The sequence below is a fragment of the Cystoisospora suis genome (assembly GCF_002600585.1).
Source record: "Cystoisospora suis strain Wien I chromosome Unknown contig_3436, whole genome shotgun sequence".
Taxonomy (NCBI): domain Eukaryota; phylum Apicomplexa; class Conoidasida; order Eucoccidiorida; family Sarcocystidae; genus Cystoisospora; species Cystoisospora suis.
This window is the reverse complement of record NW_027156231.1, coordinates 9236-23666: the sequence shown is the minus strand read 5'-3', so window position 1 is coordinate 23666 and position 14431 is coordinate 9236. Positions and strand designations below refer to the sequence as shown.

Here is a 14431-nt window from a genome sequence, read left to right as displayed (position 1 = left end):
CTACAGGGAGACAGATAAGAAGAAAGAGAGAAAGAATCCCTACAAAATCTGAGTATAACACATGACGAGATAGAGAAGAGAAAAGGATTGAAGAGGACATGCAAAACGTTATTTCTTCTCTCTCTTCATCTTCCTTTCTTTTCTTCTTTTTGTCCGTCTTCTTCGTCGACTTCCTTAAGAATTCAGCTCATAGAGAGAAACACATTTAGACTGCGATTCCGATAAGAGAATAGAAAGAGAGAGAAAGGAAGAAGAAGAAGGAACGCATGAAGAGGTGGGACTTACAAATCACTTATAGCCAAGGCTAGGGGAAGGTTGTGCTTCCTATACGCCCGGAAAGCCTGAATCGTTACATTCACACTGCGAGTAGACACAAGTAGACACAAGTAGACACACGGTTAGATTCAGACATAGCGACATCCACAGAAACCCTACATATTCATCCTCCATAGAATTAGATAGATTGTGAGTCCCCTGTTTATAGTGATGTCTCTCTCTACATGAAAGACTTCAGAGGAGTGAAGCAGATCCATCATAGAGCCAAGCGCAACACTAGGAGAGGTAGACACGAGTAGATCTATCTAGACGCAGACACAGAGCTCCCTACACCTGCCCTCTACATACATATTCACACTTAAACATATTCATGCATACACTCTCGGTCTAGGTATCTAGATATGTACAGTAGCGAGATAAGAGAAAGAATGAGTGAAAATAGGTGTGCGTGCACAACAGAGACACCCCTTACCTGGAGTAGAGAGCTTCGGGAGGTATATGAGAAGAAGGATACATATCTTCAATATACTCTAAGACATCTTGAACTGTGAGACACCTGCCTCCCAGGCCTACGACTAAAGGCATGCCTTGAAGCCCTGGAGGACGTGGAGGAGGAGGAGAAGAAGAAGAGAAACAGGAAGAAGAGAAAGAGGAAGAAGGCTGCTGAGAGGACTGAAGGAGGTCCGTTTCAGAGCACACTTTCATCCAGATGTCAGAAGGTTCCTGTGAAACAAGCATAAGGATAGATACAATACATGAAAGAAAGAAAGAAAGAAAGAACACGTGAGAAAGAAAGAAAGAAAGAGAAAAGAAAGAAAGTTGAAGAGAGCACTCACTTCTCCCCTTGTTGCGGATATGAGAGCCACGGTGAGATGTCTGGAAAATGCAGAAAAAGAAAAGACAAAGAAGAAGAAGAAGGTTAGAAAGAGGAAAGAAACACACAGAATGAAGACATGGAAATGAGGAAAGCAAAGAGAGAGAGAGAAAGAGAGGTTTACACTAGAGAGTTGCAGAAGATGAGAAGGACAGAAGAGCAAGAACGACAGACATTCAAACGTATTGAAGAGAGACAAATGGACCGAGCTGTACATCCACCACAGCATTGAAGGGCAGCAACCGGGGAGATCACCCAAGACACAGATCTATCTATATACACATATAGATAGACACATATGTATATCGAGACGGCGTGCAGATAGATAGATAGATAGATAGGTAGATACATACAAGGACATAAAGAAAAAAAAACAAAATGCGTTTACGACAGGAAGATCTAGGGAACGAAGACCTCCTGAGACACAAGCGAGTGTAAAGTCTCCAAACTGCCGAGAACAAGAAAGAAAAGAAGAAAAAGAAAGAAGATCACCTCCCTCCCTCCCTCCCTCTGTCCATACCTACAATACGACTTCACACCATTCCACAAGGCAACCCATACAAAGAGATAAATAGATTAAGGATAGATAGATCAAGATAGATAGATAGATAGATCAAAGATAGATAGATAAAGATAGATAGATAGATTAAAGATAGACGTGAGCAGCACGAAACGCCAAGAGAATTTCTTTTACATAACCGAGGAGCATGTATTTACTTAGCTATCTTGACTCGATCTATCTATCTCTCTGTGTATGTGACTTTTATCTCTCTCTTTTCACTCTTCTAATTGTTTCTCTCCTTCTGTCTTTCCCTCATTCTTTCTCTGTGTATGTCTTCTTCTTGTATCATCCCTCCATGTGTGTATGAACGTTGTCGAGTAGAATTTCTTTCTCTCTTACTTCACCCAGAGATTTTCCAAGGAGAAAGACGTCGCTTTCAGAAGGTTAAGTTCTTCTTCAGGCCGTAGGGCGCCACTACCAAACAAGGCAAAAAGAAGCTGAACGCATGCATGCATGCAAGAAACATAGAAAGAAGGAAACTCACGACAAGGAGGAAAGAAAGAAAGAGAGATGAAGAAAGAGGACAAGAGAAAAAGGGAGGAGAGAGGAACCAAAGAGCAGAAGAAACAAAGAAAGTTCAAGAAAGATGAAGAGACAGAAGAGACGACAGAAGAAAAATCAAGAGAAGCAAAGAAGTTGACCTCTCCCCGGGTGTCTCCTTACAGGTTTGGCAGTATGTGTGTCTTCTCTTGGCTAGCTAGCTAGCTAGCTATCTCCAATAGTGTCCGACTCACCACGCCTTCCCCCCCCTCCGTCTCCGCAGACGAGGCAATAGATCTAGCTAACTTTCTGTATGTCTGCGGATGCACCTCCGAGAAACAGCAACTGTATATATGCATATGTATGTATCTATACAGACCTCTATATAGCAACCGTATGAGTATATCTAACTCTATATGCATGTATACAGACCATCATATATGAAGGAGAGGAGTATGTCTGCGTATGTATGTATGTATACATATCTGTGTATATGATGAGTATGTAGGGCATCATAGGCAAATGCGTGCATAACTTTCTCTATATAAGAAGGTTGAGTATGCGACGATATGTATGTCTGTGTAGATATCTATTCATAATACATAGACTGAATGAACGAAGGACTTTCAAGAGTATCAGTCAAATCAGCTAGACATCTCTCATAAAAGCCACCATGTAACCAGTGTCTGTCTTCACCTATTCCCTTTCAGATTCTATACATGAACAAGGACCAATTAAAGCGTCAAAAGAGAAGACGAGAGAGAAGAAAAAGAAGAAAGCCTTGGTTATTCTCCTTTTTCTCCGTTTATAAGCCGACCTTGGGTTGCATAGGCTGTCTCCGATAAGATTCGCAGAGAACGATCAGAGCCTCCTGGAACTTCCCGGCGCGTTGTAAAGCTACAGCAAGAGAAAGCTAAGAGACGAGACAGAGAAAGAAAGAAAGAAAGAAAGGAAGAAAGAAAGAAAGAAAGAAAGGCGTGAGGAGATCAACCGAGAGAAGATCTGAAGAACTTGAAGAGAGAGGAAGAAGGAAAGTCTTGACAAGATGTATGGAAGTAAGTCCCCTTGTTGACAACACTCTCTCTCTCTCTATTTATCACACTTTCTTCTCTATTTCTCTTTAAGCCTGTAGACTGAAGACGTATATACATTAATGAATATGTATATATCGTACAGGCTTGTATGTATATATATATATGGAGAGAGAGAAAGAGAGAGATAGCTATCTCCATGTGTATAGATACCTCTGGGTACAGATAAAAGGTGGGAATGTTGACGAGAGAAAACAGCCCGGCGTTTCAGGGGAAAAAGAAGAGAAAAAGTAGGCACAAGAACGCTTCGTTTGAAAAGCCTCCTCCATATCATGTAGCCGTCTCTAACCGTCTTGGAATCTATTTCTACACATTGAGTGATCTACAGCGAAAGAAAGAAGGGAAAGCTTTTCTTCTTCTTCTCTGGAGTCGGACGATACTCCTTGCTACGAAGACATGCTAGGTAGATAGCGTCAGTGCCGTTACACATAAGGGATCTACGTCACTATGTACATACAATGCATAGAGGTGGCGAAGTCTCTACGCACATAGACAGACATACGGAAATACAGACTCTCTATTTCTGTCAAATAGAAGACGGAGACAATTCACAGCGAGAAAAGAAGAGAAGAAGGAAAGGAACAAGAGCGGAGAGAAAGGTAGGTCATCCATCCCGCGCAGCCCCTTCGTTCTATTGAACAGCAGGAAGAGAAGAAGAAGGCAACTCAGAGACTTATGCATGCACATCGGGATATAGATATATACACACAAGCATATACACGTAGACATGTATACCTATATATACATGTATGTATACCTATGTATATATGTATATGTGTATGGAGAGATAGCACACCTCAAGCGCGTCGACAAGAAGAGAGGGGACGGATGACGTCGATTGCGCCAGCCAAGTATGTCGATGCTGTTGAAGAAGTAGAATACACTCCCGATGCTCTTGCTTCAATGACTGAAACAAGCGAAAGAAAAGAAGAAAAGAAAGGAGAAGAAAGAGAAAGTGTGAAGGAAGATAAGAATAGGAAGATAGAAGAGAAGACCTCAGACATGTATGGAGAACTTCTTCTCTACACCCCAAGAAGAGCACACATCAAGAAAGAGACAGGATACAAAGAGACTAAAGATAGACAGATAGATAGATCGAAGAAAGAGAGATAAATGGATGTTTAGAGATAGATAGATAGATAGAGACAGAGATTTCTTCCTCTGTCTGGAGAGAAAAGGAAGAGATGTTTCTGTGTGATAAAGTAAGGAAGGGGGTAAGTGTGTCTTCTTAAGAAAGACAGCGAGAGAGAGAAGTGAACAGGCAAGACTCCTGTTCTCTCTCTCTTTCTCTGTCTCCCTTTTCCTGTGTGGAGTGTATGTACACTTAAGCAAAGACAGGTTAGAGAAAGAAAGTAAGGAAATGAGTCTTGCTGTCCCCACACTACGGAGAGGAGCAAATCGTACAGCACTCTTTCTTCATCTGGCTTTTCTACTGTCAAAAAGAAGAAGAAAACCGTTACTTCTTTGGAAAGAAAGAAAGAAAGAAAGGAAGAAGGAAGGAGGAAAAGAAAGAGAGAGAGAAAGGATTGTCTACATGTGATATGCAGAAGAAGAAGAGGGAGAAGAAAAGGCACGGGTCTGTCATCCCCCGAAGAAGATGTGTTGTCTGCTGTGTTCCTTAGGAAGTCCTTCTTTTCTTCTTCTTTTTCTTTTTCTTACAAGCAGTTTTGAAGCAAGAAGAAGAAGAGCAGGGTGCTGAGACAGAAGAGAAAGATGGCGAGAGAAGAGAAGAAATCCTAATCTCTTCCATTGTTTGCATGCATATAAGGCTTCACATAAATAAAACAGACTCTCCACTTGATAGAGAGGACAAGATCTTCTTCCTCTTCCTTCTGCTATCTCTCCTTCTCTTTGTTCTCGATCATTGTGCTTCTTTCTTCTCTCAAGAATCTTCTTCTTCTTCTCTTCTTTCTCTTCTTCTGCTCTTTCAATCTTCTTCTTCACCTCCTTCTCACTCTTCTCGCTCCGTTCAGGTGTACATGGGGCCTCTTCGCAGCAAAACGCTTTCTTCTTCTTCTCTTCTTCTGCTTGTTTCTCTCTAAGAGAGCTGGATGGTGTCTCTATGTCTACATCTCTTTCTCTGAGGAGATCTGTCAACTCTTTCTTTTCTCTCTCTTCTCTGCTGTGTATATCTTCTTCATTGAGAGTGCGAGAAAGAAAAGAAGAAGAGAGAAAAGAAGAAGCAGTTTCTCGATGTGAACAGGAAGAAGAAGAAAGAAAATGTCGCCGAGCTGGAGGAGAGAAAGAAGATAAAGACGAGGAAAGAGGAGGAGGAGAAGAAGGAGAAAGAGAAGATTGTGTCTCTTCAGAAAGATCTGAAGTAGATGTAGATGAGGGAGATAGAGATCTGTCTTTTCTTAAAGACTTGAACCTCCAACAAGAAGAAGAGGAAGAAAGCACAGGTGACTTAGACATCCTTGTATGAAGAGAAGAAGAAGAAGAGCATATCATATAAGAACATGAAGGAAGGAGAGAAGAAGAAGAAGTTGGTAGGGTGTCATGAGAGGAAGAAGAAGGAGAATGTCCAAGGTCGAAAGAAGGTGGGGGATGGGCCAAAGAATAAAGAAGATCTGCCAAAATTAACATCTCTAAAGAGAAAGACAAAGAAAGAGAAGGGAAAACACACCGTTCTAAAAAGGGATGAAGAAGAAGAGAATAAAATTACGAGAAGTCGTTAGAAGAAGCTTCACAAACCAGCCTCCAGGCATGCAAAGAGTTGAAGAGTACTTCGCATGACGTGAGTCGATCTCCTAACTCTCTATGTACCTCCTCTATATGAATCTAGAAGCCTAGACACCTACGCATACCTATATATAGGCAGGGATAGAATCCAGAGAGGATGTACATATTTTCCGGAGAGGGAAGAAGAGACGAGGCATTTTTACCTAGCTCGCTTTCTCCTTTCGTATCTATGTATTCGAGAAGGAGAGGTCTAGAGGGACAGGTGTGAGAAGAAGGAGAAAGAAGAAAAAGAAGAAGAGAGAAGAGAAGACGACTGAAAGAAGTCATCTTCTACTCTCTCTTCTTCTTTATCGAAAGATTGAGATAAGAAGAAAGGAGATGTTCTACCAAGTGCAACAGGAGGAGGAGGAGAAGAAAGAGAAGAAGTGCATTGGGTTGGGGGGATGTAAGAGGGCGCTGATTAAAGGCCCTTTCTTCGCATAGAGCAGTTTCCTACTCCACCGTGTATATACACGAGAGACAGAAGAAACGAGAGAGGACAAGAGAGAACGAGACTGAGGAAAAATGAGAAGAAGTCAAATGAAGAATGTGGAAAGGAAGAAGATCTTCTTACCTTCATAGCCTCCGTACATACGCGCGGCAAGATACTGTTTTTTCAGCTGTATATACACCTCACGGGTTTTCTTTCGTTGTGAACTCTCTTTGCTACGATAAGACGTTCGGGTGACGGCCATCTTTCTTTTGGGAAGTCGACTGTTCTGTTCTTCTTCTTCAGTATCAGAAAGAAGTAATTCTCTCTCATTCTCATCTTCATAAACAGTAGAAAATGAACAAGAAGAAGAAGAAAGAGAAATGTCATCTTCTCCATTGCTATGATGGAGATCCATCTTGTCTCTTCTCACAGTCTTCTTCTCTGTCCTCTCAAAAGCAAGATCTCCTTCTTTATGAACAAGACCGCCAACCTAACCTCCTTCCCTTTCTATCTTTCTTCTTCTTCTTCTCTCTCTTTCTCTCTTGCTCTCTCCCTCGGACATCCCGTCTCGTCTTTCATAAATCTCAGGTAAGTCCCTGTGGCAATTTTTGCAGAAAGAAATAAAGAAAGGAAGAAAAGAAGGAAGAGAGGATGTAATGCGACGAAGAGTGGCGAAGCTTTACTCACATCAGCAATCCTTCAATCACCAAGGCCTTTTTCTCTCTCCTCCTCTCTTCTTTACGAGATGAGAAGGGATGCTGACAGAGCAAGCGAGGAAGAGCCCAGGGGAGACTTCTTTCTCTTCGTAGCTTTCTGGAAAAGAGAAAGTCGATCAAAGGTGCCGGTTAAAGCGAGGAAGCAAGAGGGCGAGAAGACGAAAGAAGAGAAAAGAAGAAACGGAAGGAATTCAGAAAGGCTATGAGCAGAAAGAGGCCACGAAAGAGAAGGCAGCAACGTGAAGTGGTGTGCAATGGAAAGATCGACTAGAGAGAAAAGCAAAGACAAGACAGATAGACAGATACAAGAAAAAAGAAAAAGGATGATAGCTAACAGAAAGGGAGTAGGAAGAAGAAAGAAGAAAGTTACGCCACAGAAGATGGGTCCAAAGATGCTGCGAGAAACAAGAAGAGCCTTCTTCTTGAGTTGTCTGTCTGCTGTGAAGACAGCCGACCCGGTCTTCCTCGTTTCATCGAGAGCTCGTCCCTCCTATCCTTGGAGAAAAAATTTCTGGTAATTGAAAGAAAAGAAAAGGGCACCTTCAATGAAGAAAAACGACTTTTAGAGAACCATAATCCTTTGAAGAATTTTGTGCGGAGAACGACAAGAAATCCTTATCATCTCTCTCAACATGAAGAACCTCCATTGCATGCACGCATGCATAGGCTGTGAACGTCCAGAGCTAATCGATCACTCCTTTCTCATTCATCTTCACCTCACCTAGACTAAGAGAGCGTATGAGTGGGTCTTTATGAGCTAACTCATTTCTACCGAAGAGACAGCTAGGCACATCGATGACAGACTAATACAATAAAGCAGAATGAAGATGAGAAAAAAGAAGAAGAAGAAAAAGAGGAAAGAAAGACAGACAATCCATCAGCAGAGTTGGTGTAGTGGTTATCACGTCTGCCTTACACGCAGAAGGTCGCGGGTTCGAACCCCGCACTCTGTATCTTTTTTCTTCCGCTGTACGTACACCTCGGGGACTTCTCATGTATCTTCCGGTCGTCTTCGGTCCTTCTCAATCCTCTTCTGTCCATCCGCTTGGTGAAAACTACACCATTCACTGCCCTCTCTTTCTCTTCTTCCTCATCACCACAAGCAACAACAGACGGTCTTTTCACAAGAGCTAAAGTCACCTCTCGCATTAGCGAATAGCATACACGCCCCTCTATTCTTACATAAAGCTAAGGATAACCCGACTTCACAATATACTCGACCTCGGCATTTATATATCTATCTATGTAGACACTTTCATATCATCTGTAGACTTTCATATGCTATCTTATTCTCTTCTCCCATTTACCCTGGTCTTCTCTTCTTCTTCTTCTACCCAATCTTCTCATGAGGAATCCTCCTTATCTCTTCTCTTTCAAGCTCCTCGTTCTCATTGCTTCTCTCAACGTCTTTAATCTTCTTCCAAATTTCGGTCTCTCCTTTGCTTTCTCTTTATCTCTAGAGATTCCAAGATACACCCAGTGGACGATGGATCTTTCTTTGTCTATCTTCTTTCTCATCGGAGATGAGAATTCTCTTCTCTTCACAGAAAGCAAAGACTTCGATAAAACCGAGAAAGAAGCAGAAGAAACGAGAAAGATGACATCTCCCCTTAAGAGGCAGGATGGAGCGGGGCCTGAATCATGTCCTCCTGCATCTCGCTTTCTGTCTTTTCCTCCTGTCTCTGTCTCTGTCTCCCTCCTCTGCTGTACAACTTTTCTTCGATGATCTAACCCCTTCTTCTTCATTTCATTTTTCTTGCACTCGGACCCACTCATCTTCTTTGCACCAGTCTTTGCGTCTCTCTTTCATTTTGATAGACATCTTTTACGTTCTTCTTCTCTCTCTCTGTCTCTGTCTTATCTCTCTATCTCTATTGTCCGTTCGCGTCATCCACATCTAGTGCGAGAAAGAAGTACCGTATCTTCCTTTTCTCTTCTCTTCTTTTCTTTTTTTCTTTCTCTTCTGCACCTTGGACACGGAGAAAGGAGGACTCCCCAGTAGAATCGAAAAGAAAGACGACTGAGTTGTTCTCTTCTTTCTTCTTCCTCCACAAACCTTTCTCTTGCTTTCGGACGATGAGGTGTACATACACCCCGGGAAAACGGGAGAAGATCGGTCGCGTTCTTTTGGTTCTCTTTCGTTCTGAAAACTGTGGAAGGAAACTTCTCAGCAGCTTGCTTCTTCCTTTCACCTGGATTTCCATGGAGTCTTTCTACACCTCATTTCTTTGCCGGATGGAAAGAAAAGAAAAAGAGATCTTGTGCTAGTCTACTACACTTTCTTTCTCTCATTGTGGAAAGAAGAGGAAGAAGAGACTCTAGACCGGTGCGTGTGTGTCTGCGATTCAATCCTCATGAAAGGAAGAGGTTAGAGTGAGAGGGAGAAAGAAGAGGAAGAGAAAGAAGAGGAGGAGAAAGATCATTTCTTATCGACTTCTGATAGAGATAGCGAGATATATAGGGAGGATGATCATTCCTCTTTTCTTCTTGGTCTTTTTCATTCCTCTTCTACGTTGACTCCATGGCTATAAGACTTCACATATGAAAAGACAAAGAGACATCATGTGTCACTGGGGGGGTTCCGAAGAATGAGACAGAAGAAAGAAAAGAAGAGATTTGCCTGTTCTTTTTATCTGCCCGTGTCATTTTCTCCCTCTTCTTCTTCTTTCTCTCTCTTTCTCCTGTGCTTTTCTTTCTCCGTCCCTTCTCTTCAATGAGCTCTTTTCTTTCTTTCTTCATGTTTCTCTTTAAGTCTTTGGTAGCTTCGCTTCTTCTTCCTCTTCATAGTAATGATCGACTCTGCCTTCTCCTCTCCTTACCTCGGCAAAAGAATGGACTCGCTTCATTCTCACTATCTCTTCTTCTTGTTATTGAGGTGTATATACACCTGATAACTTCTTCTTCTTCTCCCTGTCACTTGCACCATCATCTTCTCCTCTCAGAAGGCCTTGTTCTTCTCCCTACACACAAACCACTTGAGAGAAAAATTCCCGGGTCCTCTTCTCCCGCATCGACCTTCTCAAGGAGTACGTCTTCTTCTTCTTTTTCTGCTCCACTTCTTCGACACGTCAGAAATAACGGAAAGAAATCTTTAGCATGGCGATCTTCTTCTATCACATTAGACCATTCCTCTCTCCCTTGTAAACAACCTTCGGAGCTTTCTTTCTCTTTCTCTTTTTCTCCCTTCGTTCGCATCACTAAGATCAAAAAGAACGTTCCGTCATCTCGACATCTTCCTCTTGCAAAGAAAGAGAAGACAGATACACACTTTCCCTCTTCTTCTTCTTCAACATCTTCTCTCTCCTTCTCAGCTTTCCTTACTCCTCTCTCTGTTTCTCTTTTTTCGTCTCCTTCATCCTTCCTATCTCCTATCTCTTCTCCTTCTTTCTCCCACCTAAGTCACTCTTCCCTCTTGAAGAGAAACAGACATCTCTTTCTTTCTTCTTGTCTGCTTCAATCTTCTCTTCTTAAAGGACACGATCATATCTATCCCTCCTACAGTAGAAAGCTTTCTCTAAAGAGGTCTTTCTGTTTGGCTAACTCCTCCGGGATAGATAGAGATTTCTCTCGCAGCAACGGTCGTGAAAACTCTCTATCGGATGGCCTTTTCTCAAAGGAGCGCGAAAGAAAGAAAGAAGCAGAAGCAGAAGCTCTTTCGTTTCTGTCTAAACTTCCATTAGGAGATGGAAGCGATCGAGAGGGAAATCACGGCATAAGAAATCTTACACACAGCGAGAAGAAGAAGAAGACAGAGAGTGGGGTACTCCCTTCTTCTTCTTTCTCTTCTTTTCTCTCTCTTCAAGAAGAGGAAGAAGAAGAAGAAGATCGAAGTTACAGAGTGCAAGATGATAAAGACGTGTCTGCCTTCATCTCGTTGATAAGACAGGGGCAAAGGTCTATAGAGTCTTCAAGAGAAGAGGCACAAGAAGAAGAAGAAGAGACAGATAGAGATACAGAGAAAAGAAGAAAGAAAGAGATGAGAAAGAAGAAGAGGAAGAGAAGAAAGTGTGTTGTCTTGGATTTCAGCGACCGTTTGGTGCCTTACGAATTAGCCTGGAAGCTTCAACAGATTCTCATGAAGATTCAGCTATTCGATGTAAAGCAACTTGAAGAAGAAGAGAAAGAAAGAAGATCTTCTTTCTCTTCTTTCGATCAGAGAACGCATGATAGAAGAGAAGAAGATGTTTCTTCTAAGAAGATCGACTTCTCTTCGAGACAAGAAGAAGAAGAAGAAAACGTCTCTCGTTCTTCTCCAGACTCTCTTTCCTCTTCTTCTACGTTGTCTTCTTCTTCTTCTCCTCATTGGAGGCTTTTCTCCCCGGGAATGTCTTCTACTTCTCCACAGTCTTCATCGTATGATTACGCGATACTCCTTCAACATCCAGGTGTATATACACTCGGCCAAGGAGGTTCTTCAGAGAATATCTACTTCAAGAGTTCCATCAGACAGCTTGAAATGAGCGAAGAAGAAGAGAAGGAACTCTTCACGCTGGACGGATGCTGGAGCTCTCTCGAGAAGATTTTGAAAGATCTTCTTCTCCTTCAATCAAAGTCAGCACGTTCTCTTCATCTTGCTAAGACGCAAGAACGACAAAGTTCGCCACCTGCTCCTTTTCATCCTCTCTCTGCTTCTTCTCTTTCTCACGATCAAAGACACATTCAAGAAGAAGGAGAAGAAGATCAACTCCGCTCTCACTCTGGTAAGAGCGAAGAAAGAAACAGAGAAAGATGTCTCTCCTCTTCTTCTTCTTTCTCATCTTCTTTCTTTTCCTCGTCTTCTTCATTCTCCTCTGAAAGAGAAGAAGAGAGAGAACATGAGCAGATTGTCTGGAGAGTAGAGCGAGGAGGCCAGGTGACGTATCATGCGCCAGGTCAATTGGTGCTGTATCCTATCTTGAACTTGAGATTTCAGCAATGCGACCTCCACTTCTATGTGTCTTCTTTAGAACAGGTCGTCATCAATACACTTCGCCGTCTCCAAAGAAGAGAAAAGTTAGCCGACTTCTCTCTACTCTATCCTAAGTTGAGTGATAGATGGAGAGAGAAGAAAGAGATGAACGACAAGAAGAAGAAGAATCAGCTGACAAGCGAAGAGGGGAATGAGAGAACGAACCAAAAGAAGAAGAAGAAGAAGAATTGCAAGGGATGTGGAAGTAATGCTGAGAACGACGGAGACACAAGTGAAGTACAAAGACCTTCAAGAGAAGATGATGAAGAAGAAGAAGGAGAAAGAGGAGAAGAAGAAGAAGGAGGAGTGAGAATAAGAGGTAGGCCAGGGGTATGGTTAAAAGGGAAGAAGGTGTGTGCTATAGGTGTAAAAGTGAAGAAGTGGATTTCTCATCATGGCTTGGCTCTGAATGTCTCGATTGATCTTGATGGATTTAACAAGATCATCCCGTGTGGTCTTAAGGATTCTATTACTGGCAGGATCAAAGAATGGCTAGTCTCGAAACTCGTCGATTGTCACGTTGGTGAACAGCATCGACGTGTACAGGAAGAGGAAGAGACACCAGAAGATCGTGAAGAGAGGGAAGGACTAGAGAGATCAGAGGGAAAGAAGAAGATAACCGAAGAAGGAATAGATATAAAAAGTGAGAAAGAGACAGTGGAGAAAGAAAGAGAGAAGAAGAACAAGAAGGATGAAATTGAAGAAGAGGAAGAGAGAGAAAAGGGAGGTGTAAAGAAATCGATGGTGAAGGATCGATTCAACCGGGAAGAGAGAGATCTGATCGACGACCACGGTCTGATGAGATTAGTGTCAAGAGTTCTTCTAGAGGAATTTGCAAAAGTCTTTAATCTAAGTTTGGTCACTTTTGTATAAATTGAGAAGGAGAGGAAGGCGGTTCTTCTCTCTTTCTCTTTGTCCACTTTCTAGGTATGCATATGCATGTCTGTCTCCTGTGAAGGAATCTTTCTTTCTGTGTAGATGAAGTATGCTGTCGATCTCTAGAGATAACAACGGCAAGTGTATTAGGACGTATTTCCTGTTCTCTTTAACGAGAATGAAGAGACAGCAGTCTCAAAGTGCCCTCTACCCACTAAAGAAATTGAAGTTTTGATTCAAGCCTAAGGGACTGACACCAAGAAAGTAGCTAGCTGTTCTTTCGTTTCTTCTATTTTGCAATTGTCCATGTGAGTGAATGAAGGATAAGATACCATCGAAAGAGAAGGATTCTTCCTTTTTAACTCGATAAATCTCTCTTTTCAAAAGAATAGAGCCTTCCCTGCTGCTTTGCTAATGTTGTTCGCGGAAGTGCTTCAAAGCGTTTGACGGTACGATGATATGTTGAGGTGTATATACACCGGATGATATGTTGAGGTGTATATACACCCGAAATGGAGTCTATCCTCCTACACATGTGTTTCAGACTTCAGTTGTTTTTCTCTCCTGATATGAGTAGGAAAAGTCGACTTTCTTGTCTCCCCCATTGTGTCTCGGGAAGGTTGGTCATCTTTACATCTCTAAGCTTTAGTCACATCTGGAAGGGAGAAAGAAAAGAAAATCTGAGAGATCCATCGATCGAAATGACAACTTCCTCCGTCTTCTGAAGAGAGACTGCAAAGTTAAACAAGATACGCTTTCCTGCTCCGTAAAGTACGCTCCGCTATCACCTGGTCCTTGATCAATGTTCTTCTTCGTCGGCGTAGTCCTCGTGCATCGGGCTAGACGTCTTACTGGGTCAGCCCTCGCCTCAATAGCTGAAAGACTGTATGGATGCAAATACAACAGATGCTCTTTCTCTCTCTGTGTCTTTCATAACTTATCGATGTCTTCTTCTTTTCGAGAATCGGAGGATACATATCTCGATTCGCTTTCCACATAAAGAGGCTAGGAGGGTGTCGTCTAGATCTCTTACGTCAAATCTCTCTATCTATCGATAAAGCACAGCTAACAGTTACTTGCTGACATAACAATCTGTATGTATGTCCCTATCCATCCCTGTTGACGTATCAACACAAAGTTTGAAGGGGGAGCTAAAGGAGACCTTAGATCTGTATGAGGTTGTCTCTGTTATACTCAAGAGGAAAGGAGAGGAGAAATCGGTGAAGAAAGAGGATACAGAAAGGTTTGAAACGACGTAAAAGTAAAGCCAGAAGCAGAGTTTGGCTCTCTTTATCTATCGACAAGTACTCACACAATTGATCCCTTACAGTGTAGGAGATACGAACAAACAGTCTAGATTTCTCTATCTGCCGGTAGAACAGCTATTTCCTGAGACAACAATCTGTATCTATTTATCTTTAATCTATCTATCTATCTATGATCTATCTATCTAT

At 42.2% G+C, this 14431-nt stretch overlaps 2 protein-coding genes across 2 annotated transcripts in view; one reads left to right on the top strand and one right to left on the bottom strand.

The window, feature by feature from the left end:
* Window positions 1–281: 281 nt before the first annotated feature.
* On the bottom strand, window positions 282–7734 carry CSUI_006701 (uncharacterized protein; the record flags this gene model as incomplete). Its single annotated transcript, XM_068066854.1, has 8 exons — window positions 6579–7734; window positions 4943–5871; window positions 4080–4190; window positions 3010–3105; window positions 2052–2149; window positions 1113–1152; window positions 749–999; window positions 282–360 (listed from the first exon to the last, which is right to left on the bottom strand). The coding sequence occupies exons 1-8, from the start codon at window positions 6850–6852 to the stop codon at window positions 282–284; spliced, it is 1878 nt and encodes a 625-aa protein (XP_067921174.1). The 5' UTR covers window positions 6853–7734.
* A 1019-nt stretch (window positions 7735–8753) lies between these two features.
* CSUI_006700 (lipoyl transferase) overlaps window positions 8754–14431 on the top strand; it is a 6305-nt gene continuing 627 nt past the window's right edge. The window contains exon 1 of the mRNA XM_068066853.1: window positions 8754–13748. Within this exon, the coding sequence (XP_067921173.1) occupies window positions 9867–12974 (3108 nt within the window). The 5' untranslated portion in view covers window positions 8754–9866 and the 3' untranslated portion in view covers window positions 12975–13748. The remainder of the gene's footprint in view (window positions 13749–14431) is intronic.